Genomic DNA, 16,862 nt, shown 5'->3' with positions numbered 1-16,862 from the left:
AAAGTCTTAATCGGTCGTTAGGGTGCAGTAAATGGGTGTGAGTTGGTCTGAAGGGGGTAAAAGGTGGATAGATAGTATTCAAGATCCAAGTCTTTAAAGAACTCTGAAGACTTGAAATTACAAGTTACATTTAATTTCCCTTTGGAATCAATAAAGCATTTTTATTTGAATTTGATTTGACAGAGTTTGTGTTTAGATCTTTTTTTTGTAACTGAATAAAGACACAATTCCACATGACATCAACATGTTATGGTTGTCCAAGTCAAGCAATAATAACTGAACTATTTCCTTCCTCACCAAGTCATTAGTTTTTAATTTGGTATCATTTAATTTCTGTAAAATGTGTTTGGACAATAAGTCAGTAACAATATATGTTATGACAGACATACTTCTCCTCTCCTTGGGCTGCCACCTTATTGTGGTGGAGGGGTTTGAGTGTCCCAATGATCCTAGGAGCTATGCTGTCTGGGGCTTTATGCCCCTGGTAGGGTCACCCAAGGCAGACAGGTCCTAGGTGAGGAACCAGACAAAGTGCAGCCCGAAGACCCCTATGATGATTACGAACTTTGGACTGCGTTTTCCCTCGCCCGGACGCGGGTCACCGGGGCCCCAATCTGGAGCCATGCCTGGAGGTGGGGCACGATGGCGAGCGCCTGGTGGCCGGGCTTTTACCCACGGAGCCCGGCCGGGCTCAGCCCGAAGAGGAGACGTGGGTCCCCCTTCCGATGGGCTCACCACCTGTCCGAGGGGCCAAAGGGGTCGGGTGCATTGTGTTATGGGCGGCAGCCAAGGGAGGGGACCCTGGCGGTCTGATCCTCGGCTGCAGAAGCTGGCTCTCGGGATGTGGAACGTCACCTCTCTGGTGGGGAAGGAACTGGAGCTAGTGTGCGAGGCTGAGAGGTTCCGGCTAGAAATAGTTGGCCTCACCTCGACGCATGGCTCTGGTTCTGGAACCAGTCTCCTTGAGAGGGGCTGGACGTACTTCCACTCTGGAGTTGCCCACGGTGAGAGGCGCCGGGCTGGAGTGGGCATACTTGTTGCCCCCCATTTGGGCGCCTGTACGTTGGGGTTCACCCCGGTGAACGAGAGGGTGGCCTCCCTCCGCCTACGGGTGGGGGGACGGGTTCTGACCGTTGTTTGTGCTTACGGGCCGAACGGCAGTTCAGATTACCCACCCTTCTTGGAGTCCTTAGAGGGGGTACTGGAGAGTGCCCCTCCTGGGGACTCCCTTGTTCTACAGGGGGACTTCAACGCTCACGTGGGCAATGACAGTGAGACCTGGAGAGGCGTGGTTGGGAGGAACGGCCCCCCCGATCTGAACCCAAGCGGTGTTCTGTTGGATTTCTGTGCTCGTCACGGATTGTCCATCATGAACACCATGTTCAGGCATAAGGGCGTCCATATGTGCACTTGGCACCAGGACGCCCTAGGCCGCAGTTCGATGATTGACTTTGTCATCGTCTCATCGGATTTGCGGCCGTATGTCTTGGACACTCGGGTGAAGAGAGGTGCGGAGCTGTCCACTGACCACTACCTGGTGACGAGTTGGCTCCAGTGGTGGGGGAGGAAGCCGGTCAGACCTGGCAGGCCCAAACGTGTAGTGAGGGTCTGCTGGGAACGTCTGGCGGAGTCCCCTGTGAGACGGAGCTTCAACTCTCATCTCCGGCAGAACTTCGAACACGTTCCGGGGGAGGTGGGGGACATTGAGTCTGAGTGGACCGTGTTCCGTATCTCCATTGCCGAGGCGGCCTATCGGAGCTGCGGCCGCAAGGTCGTTGGTGCCTGTCGCGGCGGCAACCCTCGAACCCGTTGGTGGACACCTTCGGTGAGGGATGCTGTCAAGCTGAAGAAGGAGTCCTTCCAGGCCTTTTTGGCCTGTGGGACTCCAGAAGCAGCTGATAGGTACCGGCGGGCGAAACGGCATGCGGCTCGGGTTGTCGCTGAGGCAAAAACTCGGGCGTGGGAGGAGTTTGGAGAGGCCATGGAGACAGACTTCTGTACGGCTTCGAGGCGATTCTGGTCCACCATCCGGTGTCTCAGGAGGGGGAAGCAGTGCTGCACCAACACTGTTTATAGTGGGGATGGTGCTGACCTCAACTCGGGACGTTGTGGGCCGGTGAGCAGAATACTTCGAAGACCTCCTCAATCCCACCAACATGCCTTCTGTTGAGGAAGCTGAGCATGGGGACTCTGGGTTGGGCTCTCCAATCTCTGGGGACGAGGTCGCCGAGGTGGTCAAAAAGCTCCTCGGTGGCAGGGCCCCGGGGGTGGATGAGATCCGCCCGGAGTTCCTTAAGGCTCTGGATGTTGCGGGGTTGTGTTGGCTAACGCGACTCTGCAATATCGCATGGACATCGGGGGCAGTTCCCCTGGACTGGCAGACTGGGGTGGTGGTCCCCCTGTTCAAAAAGGGGGACCGGAGGGTGTGCTCCAATTACAGGGGGATCACACTCTTAAGCCTCCCTGGTAAGGTCTATTCAGGGGTCCTGGAGAGGAGGGTCCGTCGGATAGTCGAACCTCGGATTCAGGAAGAGCAGTGTGGTTTTCGTCCTGGTCGTGGAACACTGGACCAGCTCTACACCCTCAGCGGGGTCCTGGAGGGTGCATGGGAGTTCGCCCAACCAGTGTACATGTGTTTTGTGGACTTGGAGAAGGCGTTTGACCGTGTCCCTCGGGGGGCCCTGTGGGGGGTACTCCGGGAGTATGGGGTACCGGGCCCTTTGATGCGGGCTGTCAGGTCCCTGTATGACCGGTGTCAGAGTCTGGTCCGCATTGCCGGCAGTAAGTCGGGCTCGTTTCCGGTGAGAGTTGGACTCCGCCAAGGCTGCCCTTTGTCACCGATTCTGTTCATTACTTTTATGGACAGAATTTCTAGGCGCAGCCGAGGTGTTGAGGGGATCCGTTTTGGTGGCCTTAGGATCGCATCTCTGCTTTTTGCGGATGATGTGGTCCTGTTGGCTTCATCGGAACGTGATCTGCAGCTCTCACTGGAGCGGTTCGCAGCAGAGTGTGAAGCGGCCGGGATGAGGCTCAGTGCCTCCAAATCCGAGGCCATGGTCTTGAGCCAGAAAAGGGTAGAGTGCCTTCTCCGGGTCAGGAGGTCGTCCTGCCTCAAGTGGAGGAGTTTAAGTATCTGGGGATCTTGTTCACGAATGAGGGAAGAAGGGAATGGGAGATCGACAGGCGGATTGGGGCAGCGTCTACTGTGAAGCGGGCGCTGTACCGGTCCGTCGTGGTGAAGAGAGATCTGAGCCAAAAAGCGAAGCTCTCGATTTACCGGTCGATCTACGTTCCCACCCTCATCTATGGTCATGAGCTTTGGGTCATGACCGAAAGAACGAGATCACGGGTACAAGCGGCCGAAATGAGTTCCCTCTTCAGGGTGGCTGGGCTCTCCCTTAGAGATAGGGTGAGAAGCTCGGTCATCCAGGAGGGACTCAGAGTAGAGCCGCTGCTCCTCCACGTCGAGAGGAGCCAGTTGAGGCTCGGGCATCTGGTAAGGATGCCTCCTGGACACCTCCCTGGTGAGGTGTTCCAGGCACGTCCCACCGGGAGGAGGCCTCGGGGAAGACCCAGGACACGCTGGAGGGATTACGTCTCTCGGCTGGCCTGGGAACGCCTTGGGATTCCCCCGGAGGAGCTGGAAGAAGTGGCTGGGGAGAGGGAAGTCTGGGCCTCCCTCCTGAAGCTGCTGCCCCCGCGACCCGACCCCGGATAAGCGGAAGAAAATGGATGGATGGATGGACATACTTCTGATGGGATTGTCAGTAATTTTACTGAACTCCAATCTAGTATTGCACCTCATTCTGGGGGATGTAGGCAGAGGAAAGACTTTAGCCACTTAATGTATCATGGGCAGCTAAACTAGGTGAGTGGCATTTCTAACTCACTCACTCTTTGATTACCAAGCAACAACCGTGTTGAGTAACTTGCACAGCAGCAGTTTAAGGTTTCATCGCCATGATTCAAATTTGCTTAAAAGTCAAAGCAAAAGCTGTGGATAAAACAAGAAATGTCACACCACTAATTTAGCAGTATTTCCAGATATTTAAAACTTAAAACTAATTAATAAAGTTTTTTTAAGTTTAAAACTATCAATATCGACCAATATACAGTGCTAATGTTTTGATACATTTTTAAGCTATATTGTCCAGACCTACTGTGAATCTTGAAGATGTCTTTATAAGACCAAAAGGAGCAATATAAAAACGGTTGGGTTTTAGTTTTTTAATTATTCTTAAAGAACCATTGGACTTCGTTAAGGAATAGCAACTCTAATTGTCAAGGTGTTTTTTGTGTTTCAAACACCTGTTAAAATTGGTGGACAGGCAAAGGAGATGATTCAATTATCTGAATCAAGTGTCTTAGATTTGAGGACTAAAGTTTCTCAGCTCCAATTAAACTGGATTAAAATGTCATCATGATCAGGCACCTGGGCAGTGAGGTGATCTTTCCCCACTTTTCCACACAGAACCTGCGCGGTCCATTGCTGCCACGGAGTGAAGCGAAGCCCTCGTATGGAATGCTTGATGTTCCTGTCACAAACTCAATAGATGGAGACAAAGAGGCACCAGAATTAGTGTGGAAAACAAATACATTTTAGTTAAAGTTTCTTTATTATTTTTGTCTGAAGAGTGAATCTCATTAAATATTCATTACTCAATGATTTTGGATTACAGTTCAGATGATCAGAAAATCTGAATCTTAAAATGGAAAGATCTGTTGGTGCATATTTCTTATATGCCCAAAATACATGTTCTTTACTTTATGAATGAAATTATCTATATAAATATTGTACTATACTGATATTTAGCTTGGCATCTGCTACATTCCCATGTACAAACTAGCCTACCTGCAAGAGTCGTAATCTCTGCTCATTGTTGAACCTCTCCACTGCAGCCCAGAACCACCGGATCACAATATGGTTGTCGTGGTAACCTGAAAACAACACACCCCATTGTGTCATTATGGTCTGGGTCTGTATACATATGTCATATCAAAGTTTCATGCCTTTCAGTACCCAAGACTTCCCAGTTGTTCTCACCAAGTTAAAATGCAAAACTACAAATCTGGTTCAGTGTACGCAGGCACACTGGAACATATGGTTCCATATGTATGGCATTACATATGCAACCAGAAAAAAGCAGAAACTGACAGATGGAGCTGAAAGAAAGGAAGGAGACAAGATAAAGAGAAAACGCACAAGGAAGGAGTGAAAAAAGACAAAGAAGAGCTGAAGTTAGATTATGGAAGAAACTAAATTTTCTTCATCTCAATCATAGCAAAACTCAAATCATATTATTTGGTCAAAACCGTCACACTAAAAATCCAGACTCGATACTTGGTTCTTCGGCTCCATTCTGTCGTATTTCAGCCAGGAATCTTGGTTTTATCTTTGTAATTGTAATTTTTATGTAAATGTAATGGATGAAACCCAGATACAGCGTCTTCAGGTGACCAGAATGCAGGAGCTTGGCTTCTTACAGTCACCTGGAAGTGTGACCGAATAAGGCCCTTAATGGCCTCCTTACACTAGCTGCCAGTTTCATATTGAATAGATTTAAGATTCTTTTAACAACTTATAGTCTTGTGTCTAAATGGCCTTTTTGGTCTAACTTTGAATTTACCCTTATATTTTCACCATAAAAACTATTTTCATTTCCTTGTTTGGTATCATTATTTTCAGCACAACCTAAGCTTCATGATTTTACAGTGTTTGTTTCATTTTGACAAAATGCATTATCCCACTGGATGAAAAAAAAAATCACCCAAAACAAAATGCGAGTAAAAAAAAAAGATATTTGTACTATAACAAAAAAAAAAAAAAAAAAAGAAACTTTCTTTTGTAAATTTTAAGAACTTGTGTACAAACATAGCCAAAAACTAATTAGTATACATATTTCTCCAGCACATTGTGGGCAATTTCCCAGGCGTTTTTTTTTATTTTTTCATTATTTCCAGGTGGTCTGCATTGAAGTCTACAGTCACGAGTCACACAAAATGGCCGACGATGCTTTCTGATTGTTTGCTTCAGACATGTGGTACGTTTGAGGACCTCGGAAAAATGGACTTCTTGCTGCATTCATTCTCTTTTTGATCATAAAACATAACTTATGGCATTACTTTTTTTCACCGCCAGGGGGCGCCATCACGATCAACCATATTTCTGGTTTTATCCATCCATCCATCCATCCATCCATCCATCCATCCATTTTCTTCACACCCATTTTCTAACCCTGTCCCTCAGAGGGGTCAGGAGGTGCTGGTGCCTCTCCAGCTAACGTTCCGGGCGAGAGGCGGGGTCACCCTGGACAGGTCACCAGTCTGTCGCAGGGCAACACAGAGACACACAGGACACACAACCATGCACACACACACTCACACCTAGGGGCAATTTAGACAGACCACTTAACCTGACAGTCATGTTTTTGGACTGTGGGAGGAAACTGAAGTACCCGGAGAAAACCCACCATGCACAGGGAGAACATGGAGACTCCATGCAGAAAGACCCGTGCCAGGAATCGAACCCAGAACCTTCTTGCTGCAAGGCAACAGCTCTACCAACTGTGCCACTGTGCAGCCCTGATTTCTGGTTTTATTTTGAAGTAAATGTAAAACAAAATCAATATAAAAATACTACTTTTATAAAGTTAAAAGTCTCTAATGTCTGACAAAATTGAACTCAACACTTCTCACCCGGCCATTTTTTTTTTTTTCTTTTCTTTGAGTGGCTGAGGAGTTTTTGCCCGCTCCACAGCGGGTGTCGACACCATAGGGTTACAGGTTAGCCATTCCTTATTTTCAGGATATTTGAAACTTCTGTGTCCAGAACTTTAAGATCAAATAACCAGTTGTTACTGAAAGTTCCTCGGACTACCCTTAAGAGAAAAGGAGATTGGGTCTTCTCCATTGCTGCTCCTGTTCTATGGAATAATCTTCCTTTCCAGATCTGCCCGCAGCCTGGATCATTTTAAATAGCTTCTTGAAACTCATTTTTATTCTTTGGCATTTAATTGAGGCCTGATACTTTATTCAGTTGTGATGTTTTTTTTTTTTTTACTTATTGTTAATACTCTTATTTTAACATTATATATTTTTGTTGTATTATTTTTTCTTTTCCAGTGATTCTTGAGAATAGGCACAAAACAGGTCCTATGAATAAAGCACACAATTTGAATAAAATATACACAAAGTATAATTTTTCAAATATCTGACTAAACTAACCTGGGTCATGTGAGCACAACAATGTATATTTTCCAGGTATTTGCTGAATATTTTTTTATTTTAAACATTGTAGTCTGTGGATAATGCCTGTAAAAGCCCTTGTCCAGGAGCAGAACTCAATACATTATAATAGTTTAAAACAATTAAAGAAATACTAAAATTATATATTATGACAATTAAGTATAAGTAGCCATAAGTAATTATAAAAGTATCAATAAATTGAATTAAAAATCATTTTTATATATTTTCCAACTCCATTGATATTTGTCCCTAGTTTTTGTCAACACCGTCAGACATGAAAAGAATGTAAAAAAAAAAAAAAAAAAAAAATCAGGCATTATTGGGGGCACCAGAACTTCTGAGGACCCCATGACCTCTTCCTTTCTCTTCCTTTGCTAAGAGGGCTAGTTAGCTCTGGTTAGCTTAAGTTATTCTTTAGTTTTTTCTTCTTTTTATTCCTAAGTTGTTTGTCACAACCATGATGTGTCAACACCATAACTGACAATTTACAAAACTTTGATGAAATTTTGTGAAATAAAAACTTAATTTTAAAGATTTCATGGACCTGATGAGCTACAACATGGCCACCTTCAGAATAACATAAATTGAGGTAGTTTGGCATTTTGTCAATTCCGTCAGATGTCAACTACATCAGTTTTTCTGACTTTTTCAGTGAAATTGTTGTCAAATCTCACTTAAATGTGCAATTAATTCATTTTAATGTATTTTACATAAATTGCATTACTTCACATGTATCAAGTTTTTCATTTTACTCACTAGTTTGTCACCTTCAGTTCTGTGTCAACTCCTTCAGATGGACTTTTTGTTGTTTTTTGTTTTAAATAATATTTATTTTGTTTCTTGAGAAGCATTTGTCTGTAAAATGAGTAAAAATATCACTAATAGGGTCATTAAAAATTATTTTTTATTTATTTTTGTCAGATGGTGATGACAACATTCTGGGTCAGGTCGATTAAAAATGTAATTTAAAAAAAAAATTTGCAACTGGGAGCCTGTACCTTAGCATCTTTACATTTCCAAAACATTATTTGTCATATTTGCATACATAAGGTTGAGAAATAATAAAAAAAAATATGGAAAAATTAAAACCCATTTTGTCCTTATTCTCAAGAATCACTGTTTCAATTATTTTATTATCACTTTTTGTACAGGGCTTGGTGCCGTTTTAAACCGGTTTTGAAAGTGCTATATAAATAAATTTGACATTGACACAATTAAGGAATGAAAAGAGGAAATTTGAAAATTATTTATGAGGGAGTCAGAAAAAATGAAGGGAGAACTGAAGAAGTGAAAGAAGTACAAGACAGAGGAAGAAATAGTGATGACAGGTATGTAAGAAAATATACAAGAAAGGAAGGACATAAGGAATAAAGGTGAGAAGGAATAATAGGAAATAAAATCTGTAAAAATCCATACTGTAATTTCTCATTATTTGATTCAGAACTGGAAAAAAATAAATCTAAATCCATAATCTTCCAGACTGTTTCAACTAGGAGGATCAGCCACTCTTCTAAGAAAACATTTAACATAATTTCAGAGATTACTTTACTGATCCCCGTGTACCTCCTCTGTATTCAGTATTGCTCCTCCAGTCTGATAAGTCAATCTCAGCAGTGCCAGCAATGACCAGCTCCAGCTCCCTGGCATCAAACACAGACACCAACCTTGCATCCACCACCTGAAGAGAAACATATATTGTAAAGGTAATAAATGTCCTGTAAAATTGAAATGTCTGGAACAAACCGTTTGGTTTTTACAAAGCTGACACAACCCCACCTCATAAAAACCTCTGACCAGGCTTTCAGTCTGCTGGACGACTCCTCGCTCTATCCTCCACTTCACCATCCGCTCAATGTACTCTTTCTTGTTCTTCTCAGAGACTGGGATGTTTCCTCCACCAGGTTTCAGCTCCCGTTCTGTGATCTGCAAAAAGCTTGTCTAGCTCAATGCTAAATCTGTGTTTGAGTTTGAAAAACAGACGGACAGATGTAATAATGCTTTAGCCACTTTCAAAAACAGAATCCACAAGCTCAGCGGAGCTGGGTTTGGGAACAAAGGGTGCACTGATAAATCAGCCCCCATTTCCTTAATTTTGGGAGATCAGCAATCGACCGATGCTTTCAACCAGAATTCTCAGGTCAGGCTTTTTACAGATGAAAAGCCAGCGTTCAGTCAGAAAACTACGCCCCAATTGAAAACATTAGCAGTACAGTTAAGATGAGAGAAGACAAGAATATTCACTGAATTTTCACTCTGAAAAGTTAAACGTGACTTGCCCCCAGTGAGTCTCGTACGTTTTATTTTTTTCCATTTTTTTGGACAAATGTGACTTATACTATGGAACAATATATTTTTTATTAGCTCAAACACTAAATATATCTTAATATGCATTCATGCACACAGCGGAAACAGCAAAACTCCAGAAGTTACAGTTTTATCTCGTCTTGAGGGTAAAGCCATTTATCGCCAAGGAAAATGAATGACAGTCTTGGATTGGCAGCTTTGCAAACACCATCCTGTTTGACAAGTAGCATTGCGCCTAGGTACTTCGGCTTTCCAAGCTGCATTTTCTTTTGAACATCTAGTAAATAATCTACAAACAGGTGATTTGTAGTCTGCAAATAATTTGGAGTCGCATTACACAGAAAAAAAATATTTATGCGGGGGGGTGCTGTGTTGGCGCAGGTGTAAAGCACAATCCTTACATAGACGTCAGTTTCGAGACCTGATGACCTTTGCCGTATGTCTTCCCCTTCTCTTATTAACTACTTTTCTGTCTAACTGCTCTCAAATAAAGTCTGAGCCAAAAAAAGTTATATTTGTGATCAAAAACTTTATTTCAGTGTTTTCTAGTCTATCTAGTCTACAAGATAGCATTAAGCATCTAAATATGTAGGCAATCTCAGAGTCTGACCTGTCCAAACACTTCCTCATTGACAGTAAAGGTGAGGTCAAGCATGTCTTCTATATCATTGTCCTTCATCCACTGGAGAGACTGGTGGAACTCCTCATCCAGATATTCCAGGTCACTCAGATCGCAGGGACTGGAAAATGGAAAAGGCAAACAATGAATGACCGCAGTCCTGTGAGTTTTTGGGTCTTTCAGTGAGCGTAGCCTTACAATAAAAAAATAGTAAACAATTAAATTGCATGTTGGTGAATGCTTTTCTTATGTTCATGGTTAACTCTGGATAAACATACATGCGCAGAAGGCCTTTATAGAAGGGTCTGGTGAAGAAGGCATCCAGTAGATACTGATGGATCAGAGCCAGACCCAGAATGCGGCCACTGAAACGGAACCTGAAGCACACAAACAAATGGATAGTCGGCGTAATGACTAGTGAACACAAACCTTGATATTCTTGATAATCTTGGTCTAATTCAAAGATTCCCAAACTGTGGGGCACGCCTCCTAGGGGGGGGGGTTCCATGCCATTTCAGGGATGTACGGGGGTCCGGGAAGTGGTATGGATGAATAAATCAATGAACGCTGTGTGCGCTCAGGGGGGGATGGAGTGGGGTGGGTGTTTGAGTGGATGGAAGAGTACAATAGGGAGTCTCTAAGAATCCTGTCTTTCTTAGAGTTCCGTGCCTTGGTAATAGCCACACTGGACTTAATTACCACCGACACCTGACCTCCATGGACCTGGTCGATCGGTGATGTCAATATTATAGCTCCTGTTAGCATCTCAAAGAGTGTTCAGCTTTGCCTGTCTCAGCGACAGCACGCCATTTATTTAATGTAGCGACCACGTTAACGCTAGCTTAATGTTGGCTGTTAGAGCCTTCGTTGGTTCTGCTGGTATAAATGGCTCAAAGTGTTGCGGAGAAATGTCCAGGGTCCAGATTAGGTGCTTCGTTGTGTTCCGCTCTGGTTCTCGCATTGCGCTCTCCTTTCTTTCACATGGGAAATTATCCAGATTCTTTCTCAATTTTTTTTTTATTTTTATCACAGACGATAGTGATACAGTGTGGCATTATCTAAAATGCCACCAGTCAAACGCAATATGATAAACAACTGCTGGGGTAAAGTTAGCTTTCCTGTGTTTACTCTGTAGACTCCAGTACAGAATGGACCAATGTGCGTCATCAACCCAGCGGTGAAAAAAATGCCGACCTCGATGGGTGAAAAACATAACAAAAGACATACATTTTTGAAGTAATTATGAGTTTTAGCGTAACAAAAACAGCATTTTTTTTTTTTTACCCGAGTGAAGTTGGCCCCCCCACATTCTTCAGATCAGACAAAATTGGTGTTAAACGTTTGTGCTACGATTGTGCAGCAAAAAGTCTTGTTTGTGCCGCTATCATTTTAAAGATACAAAGAAATGTTTCTAGAGGTCATCCAAGGTCAACTATCCCCCACCTTTTTCAAACCAGACAAAATGGGTGTCAATCAACGTGGCTACATTTGTGCAGCAAAAATTTTCGTTTGTGCTGCTTTGGCTTTTGAAGATATTAATGAAAGTGTAAAGGTCAAAAGGTCAACCAGACACCCACTTTTATGAAATCCAACTTTCTTTATATCTTTAAAATGATAGCGGCATAAATGAAAATTTTTGCTGCACAAACGTAGCACAAACGTTTGACACCAATTTTGTCTGATTTGAAGAAGGGGGGCGGGTCAACTTCACTCAGGTCTTTTTTTTTTAAGTAGCAGGAAAATTGCAACGTATTTAGGCCAACATGTTCAACTAGTTGTGTATACTTTTAAGCTGAAGTTCCTGCTGTATGGGTACCCTACCTACACCTTTCTTTGAAAAAGTTCTGCCTGTCATAAATTATCTGGTCCTAAGAGCAATCTTGTCGCTCTCATCAGGTGTTTCCGTCCAGGCTTTGAAAACAGCAGGTGTCAAACCACTGATAAAAACAAACAATTTGGAAAAATCCCTACTACAGTATTACAATCTGATCTCCAACATCCAATTCATCAGCAAAATTATTGAAAAAGCTGTGTTTAAACAATTAAATAGGTTCCTAACTATAACCAACCGCTTTGATGTCTGTCAGTCTGGTTTCCGGGCTCATCACATCATCACATTAGTGAGGCTGCCCTTGTAAAAATGTTCAATGATATCCTTATGGAAGAACCACAATGCTGGTTCTGTTAGACCTCCGCAGCTTTTGACACTGACATATTACTGGAACAACTGAAGAGTTGGGTCGGATTCTCCAACCCAACCAGTACGCATCTGGTTTCAATCTTACATAAAGAACAGGGGTTTCTTTGTTTCAATAGGAAACTTCTCACTGAAGTGGACAGAAGTCACATTTCCAGGATTAGAGGACTAATGTCTAAGTAGCATCTAGAGAAACTCATCCATGTGTTGATCTTTAGTTGCATCAATTACTGCAGCAGCGTCTTCTCAGGTCTGCCTAAAAAAATCCTCCACCTGCAGCTGATCCAGAAGCTGCTGCTCCCGTTCTCACTAAAACCAGGAAGATGGAGAACAACTCCCCAGTTTTAAAGTCCCTACGCTGGCTCCCTGTAGCTCAGAGAATAGACTTTAAGATATTTTTAGTTTAGAAATCACTATACATTTAAAGCCGGGGGGCCGGGGGAAGAGAGACAGAGACTGTGGCGGCAGCGTGTCGGTTGGTCTGTTACCCAGAAAGCAGTTGGGCACAATAATATCGCAGCACCAACTGTGAGTGAAACAATGACTGGGGCAGACTAGTATATAAAGTACTCGGGGACCACTTCTTTACAAATGTAGATGTGTAATAATAGAGTACGGAATAAATCGGCAACGCTAACTGTAGCATCTATTCTATGCGCCTTATATATGAAAAAAGTTTTAAAATAGGCCATTCATTGAAGGTGCGCCTTATAATCCTAGTGCGGAAAATACAGTAACACAATTCAATCTGAATTGTCAGAAACTCCACAAAACACAAGTGGAGACCTCAACAGTCACCTGGATTAATGTCTACCTGACAAACAGAACACGTTATGACTGAAGGGTAGTGTTTTTGACCAGGCAGCGAGAGGCACAGGAGCGCCACAGGGGTCTATACTCTCACCATTTCTTTTCACTCTGTAGACCTCAGACTTTTACCATCTTCTATCTAAGATTAAAATGCAGTATTTGGACCATTAAACTATTCCTCCAGGCTGTAGAAATTCCCATAACTTCTGATAATTCTCAGACATGCATCAGTTACATTATGGGACATTAATTTCAATACAATTTGTGTTTTTGTGTCAATTACCATTCATGGTGATTGTCTACAAAGGCCGACATGGGGCTGATCTGAACGGTGTAGGTGTCATTGGCTGAATATTCAAACAGACCATAATATGGGTTGAACAGTTCCCTGGAAACTAGGAAGAAGAACTCCCTAGAAGGCCCACTGTAGTCCAACCTGTAACACACACACACAGATTAACCCTTAAACCTCTTCTCCTGTACTTTCTTTTCGAGATTGGTTTCCACCTCAGTTACTCACCCCTCCTCCCCAACAAAACTGACATAGAACTTGCTGCGCTGCAGGTCCTTCCGGGAATAGCACATGATCTGGTTGAAAGCATCTTCCAAGAGATGGTCCCGACGGATAGTCACTCTTCATATGCACAAAAATGAACATGAAACCCAAACTATAAGCCTAAATGAAGTGAGGAAGTCTAACAAGATGCACACAGGTATAAATTCAGCTCACTTCAGCTTTCCAGGGCCTTGACCATAGCCTTTAGTTTCCAGTTTTCTGTAGAAGTTGCGGAGTTTTGCCTCAAAGTCTCTCTTGTAAGGAGCTGGGGCTCTGGCATTGGCTCGCTGAGTTCCTACAGTGAGACAGGAAGAGGGACTGACGGATAGTTTCAGGAACATTTTTTTGTATTCGCTAATGTCAGTAAGATACCTGGTGAGTTCTGGGGGGAGGAAACAGGGGATCCGCGAGGTGACTGGCAGTAACTGGGGAGAAGTAAGGCATGAGGAGGGATATAGGACATCACTTCATCTTCAAACAGACTGCAATGGGAGAGAGAGAAAGACTTAAACACTGATGTAAATCAGGGATGGCAGAAAGGAAGTAAAACAAGCAAAAGTGGTGCATGGTGTACAGTATTACAAGAGAAAGTAAACTAGCAATTACTCTAGATCCATATAAACATCTACAATTGCAGCCTGAGTCTCCAGTTTGATTTCACAGATTTCCCATTCATTTTTAAAATGACTATGCCAGACTAAAATTTAGAGTATTCATTAATTTAGACCCTTGTTATCATAAAAACTACTAAAGTACTGTATAAATCAAAGTTATTATAGTTAACTAAAATGAACAAATAATGAAACCTGAAACTGAGAAAACATTTTTGTTAACTGAAATCAAAACGGTAATTAATCAGGGAAAACTACAACTAACTTGAACTATATTGTGTGTTTATAAAACTAAGCCATACTGAAATTAGAGATCCACATGAAAGAGAACTCAAGAGTGTGAATGACTACAGCATTCACACTAATGAAAAACCCAGAACCATTATAACCCTGTTGTGAATTCATGTTAGACATGTCCACATTGGGCTGGCCTTGCATATGAACTCGGCACAATTGAAATGACAGGATTATAGGAATAAAATCTGGATGCATTTTCTGCTCTAGAGGTTTCTGGGACCTTTTCAACAAGGAGGAGTCCTTCCAGAGCCAGAAACTGTACAGTCAGTAGGGGTTCACAGATTTATTAGCCAGCTGATTCATTGGCCAGCTGATTTATCAGCACAGATTTCCTCAATTTTGGGAGATCGGTGATCAGTCAATACTTACGGGTGAAGTCAATCTTACCCCCTGATGTCATCTACCTAAGCAGGGATCCAAATATCAAACACTGTTCTCTTCTTTCCCGTGAGAAAGGTTTGAGGCCCACCAGGTCATGTTTGCAGTTAAAAATAGTCACCCCACTTTTACTTTTAAAAACTCATTCACTTTCTTGTTATATTTAGCAACATTTCAGACAAAAAAACAACTTATTGGCCAATGTTGGGATCGGCAAGCCAGGCTTTGTAAGGACCAGTAGTGAGTAATTGGCCAAAAAAAGTACAATCGGTGCACCCCTAATATGCTGGTGGACCTAAACAAAATCCATGGGGTAAATAAGGATATTTCCCCTTTTTCCTCATGTAAATAATTTCAGCACATTTAAAACCACTGCATTATTACACTCTAGTTAATGTACACAGTTATTAGATTCTATTAATTAAACGGCGTTTAACTGAAGTCCTAGAGGTTGGGGCCCTTGTCAAACGGCGTTTTGACTAAAGTCCCAGATCGGGTTCGAGTCCCAGATAAGGATAGGGGTGTGGGTGTCGTCCCTCCTGGTTGAAAAGGGGTGTGGGTTTTAATGTTTTTATCTTTTTTTTTATTTATTTCAAAATCTCTCTTTCTTACCGTTTATTCAATGCCACATTGAATAAATGTGACATTGAATAATGTCACATTTATTCAATAATAAATGTGACATTTATTATTGTCACATTTATTATGTGACAATAATAAATGTCACATAATATTTATTATTATGTGACATAATATAATAATGCTTTATTATTTGAAATAATAAAGCATTATTAAATAAAATTTGATTGATTGATTGATATTAGACAGGTTTTCTGCTCTGTCCTTCGAAGGAGGAGGACGCACTTTGTCTCCCTGCCTTCCCTGTTCAGCGTCTATATCCTGTGTTTTCAGAGTCTTTCTTTGAATAGCTTCCGAAGTTGCAAATTATGGATTTGATCAGCTGGTCTTTCAACCCAATTGATAAAATTTTTCCCACTGGGAAACCGGGTAAAGGGGAACCCTCATGTCCTGAGGGGACATTTTTCGCTGGACATACAATGTATTCTGGATGGAAGTGGAAGACCGTGTGTCTGACGACGCTGTCAGTCGAGGATGTTGAAGATGTGTAAATGATTTGATTTATAGCAGGTTTTCTGCTTATTGGAGTTGGTGGCTACCTGGCTTATCGGAAATTTCGGAAGTTGCCGGCAGCCGTTTTGGCAACTTTGAGGCTGCCGGGTACGGTTGATCGCTGCAGAGCGATCAACACTCGGACTGAGATGATACGGGAGCTGAGCAGCAGACTGGATGCAATCCTGGAACAGGACTGTGGACGGGCAGCGCATCTCAGACTCAGAATGGACATGGTGTGACCTTGGAGAACGTTGCTCACACGGGTCAGACGGGAGACCCTAAATTTGGATGTTTGGCTTTGCCATTGTGAAGCACAAGCGAGACTTTACAAATTATTGCTATCGGAATCTGGCTCGCCAGGCTGGCCTTGGCTGGCCAGCGATCCTCCCCTGGTTGATATGTCTAAGAAAGGCTCTGTTCTGCTGCCCCCCTACCCCCCTCCCTCCATGAGAACATCTGTGGGGCCCTGAACTGATAGCTGGTGAAGCTGGTGGTGAACTCTGACATCATAGTCACAATGGCATGCTTCACTTAGGATTCATGGTCTGACACACACACAACTCACATGAGACCCTTTTGCACATCACACCTCCTCCTCGTACCCAGCTTGTTTGTCTATATGTGTTTATATGTGCTTAGGTGCCCAGGTTTCTTCTTCATCTCAAACTCTGCCCTGCAAAGAGCAGAGTGTGAAACATGCTGTTTGTCCCC

The 16,862-nt window shown here is 43.0% G+C and overlaps 1 protein-coding gene across 11 annotated transcripts in view; it reads right to left on the bottom strand.

Moving 5' to 3' along the window:
• Positions 1–16,862, bottom strand: part of hecw2b (HECT, C2 and WW domain containing E3 ubiquitin protein ligase 2b) — a 71,913-nt gene that overhangs the window by 16,270 nt on the left and 38,781 nt on the right. For 10 of the 11 annotated variants that reach the window (XM_081614483.1, XM_008430603.3, XM_008430611.3 and 7 more), the window contains 10 exons: positions 14,104–14,213; positions 13,906–14,026; positions 13,696–13,809; positions 13,459–13,611; positions 10,447–10,545; positions 10,160–10,289; positions 9,022–9,168; positions 8,809–8,923; positions 4,853–4,938; positions 4,433–4,545 (listed from right to left, as the gene is read on the bottom strand). In XM_081614483.1, the coding sequence (XP_081470609.1) occupies positions 4,433–4,545; positions 4,853–4,938; positions 8,809–8,923; positions 9,022–9,168; positions 10,160–10,289; positions 10,447–10,545; positions 13,459–13,611; positions 13,696–13,809; positions 13,906–14,026; positions 14,104–14,213 (1,188 nt within the window). The remainder of the gene's footprint in view (positions 1–4,432; positions 4,546–4,852; positions 4,939–8,808; positions 8,924–9,021; positions 9,169–10,159; positions 10,290–10,446; positions 10,546–13,458; positions 13,612–13,695; positions 13,810–13,905; positions 14,027–14,103; positions 14,214–16,862) is intronic. The other variant, XM_008430617.3, reaches the window with a different exon arrangement.

Source organism: Poecilia reticulata, chromosome 2, assembly GCF_904066995.2.
Source record: "Poecilia reticulata chromosome 2, P_reticulata-male-v2, whole genome shotgun sequence".
NCBI classification, from domain to species: Eukaryota; Metazoa; Chordata; class Actinopteri; order Cyprinodontiformes; family Poeciliidae; genus Poecilia; species Poecilia reticulata.
Note: the sequence above shows the minus strand (reverse complement) of the source record. Positions and strands in the feature narration are given on the sequence as shown.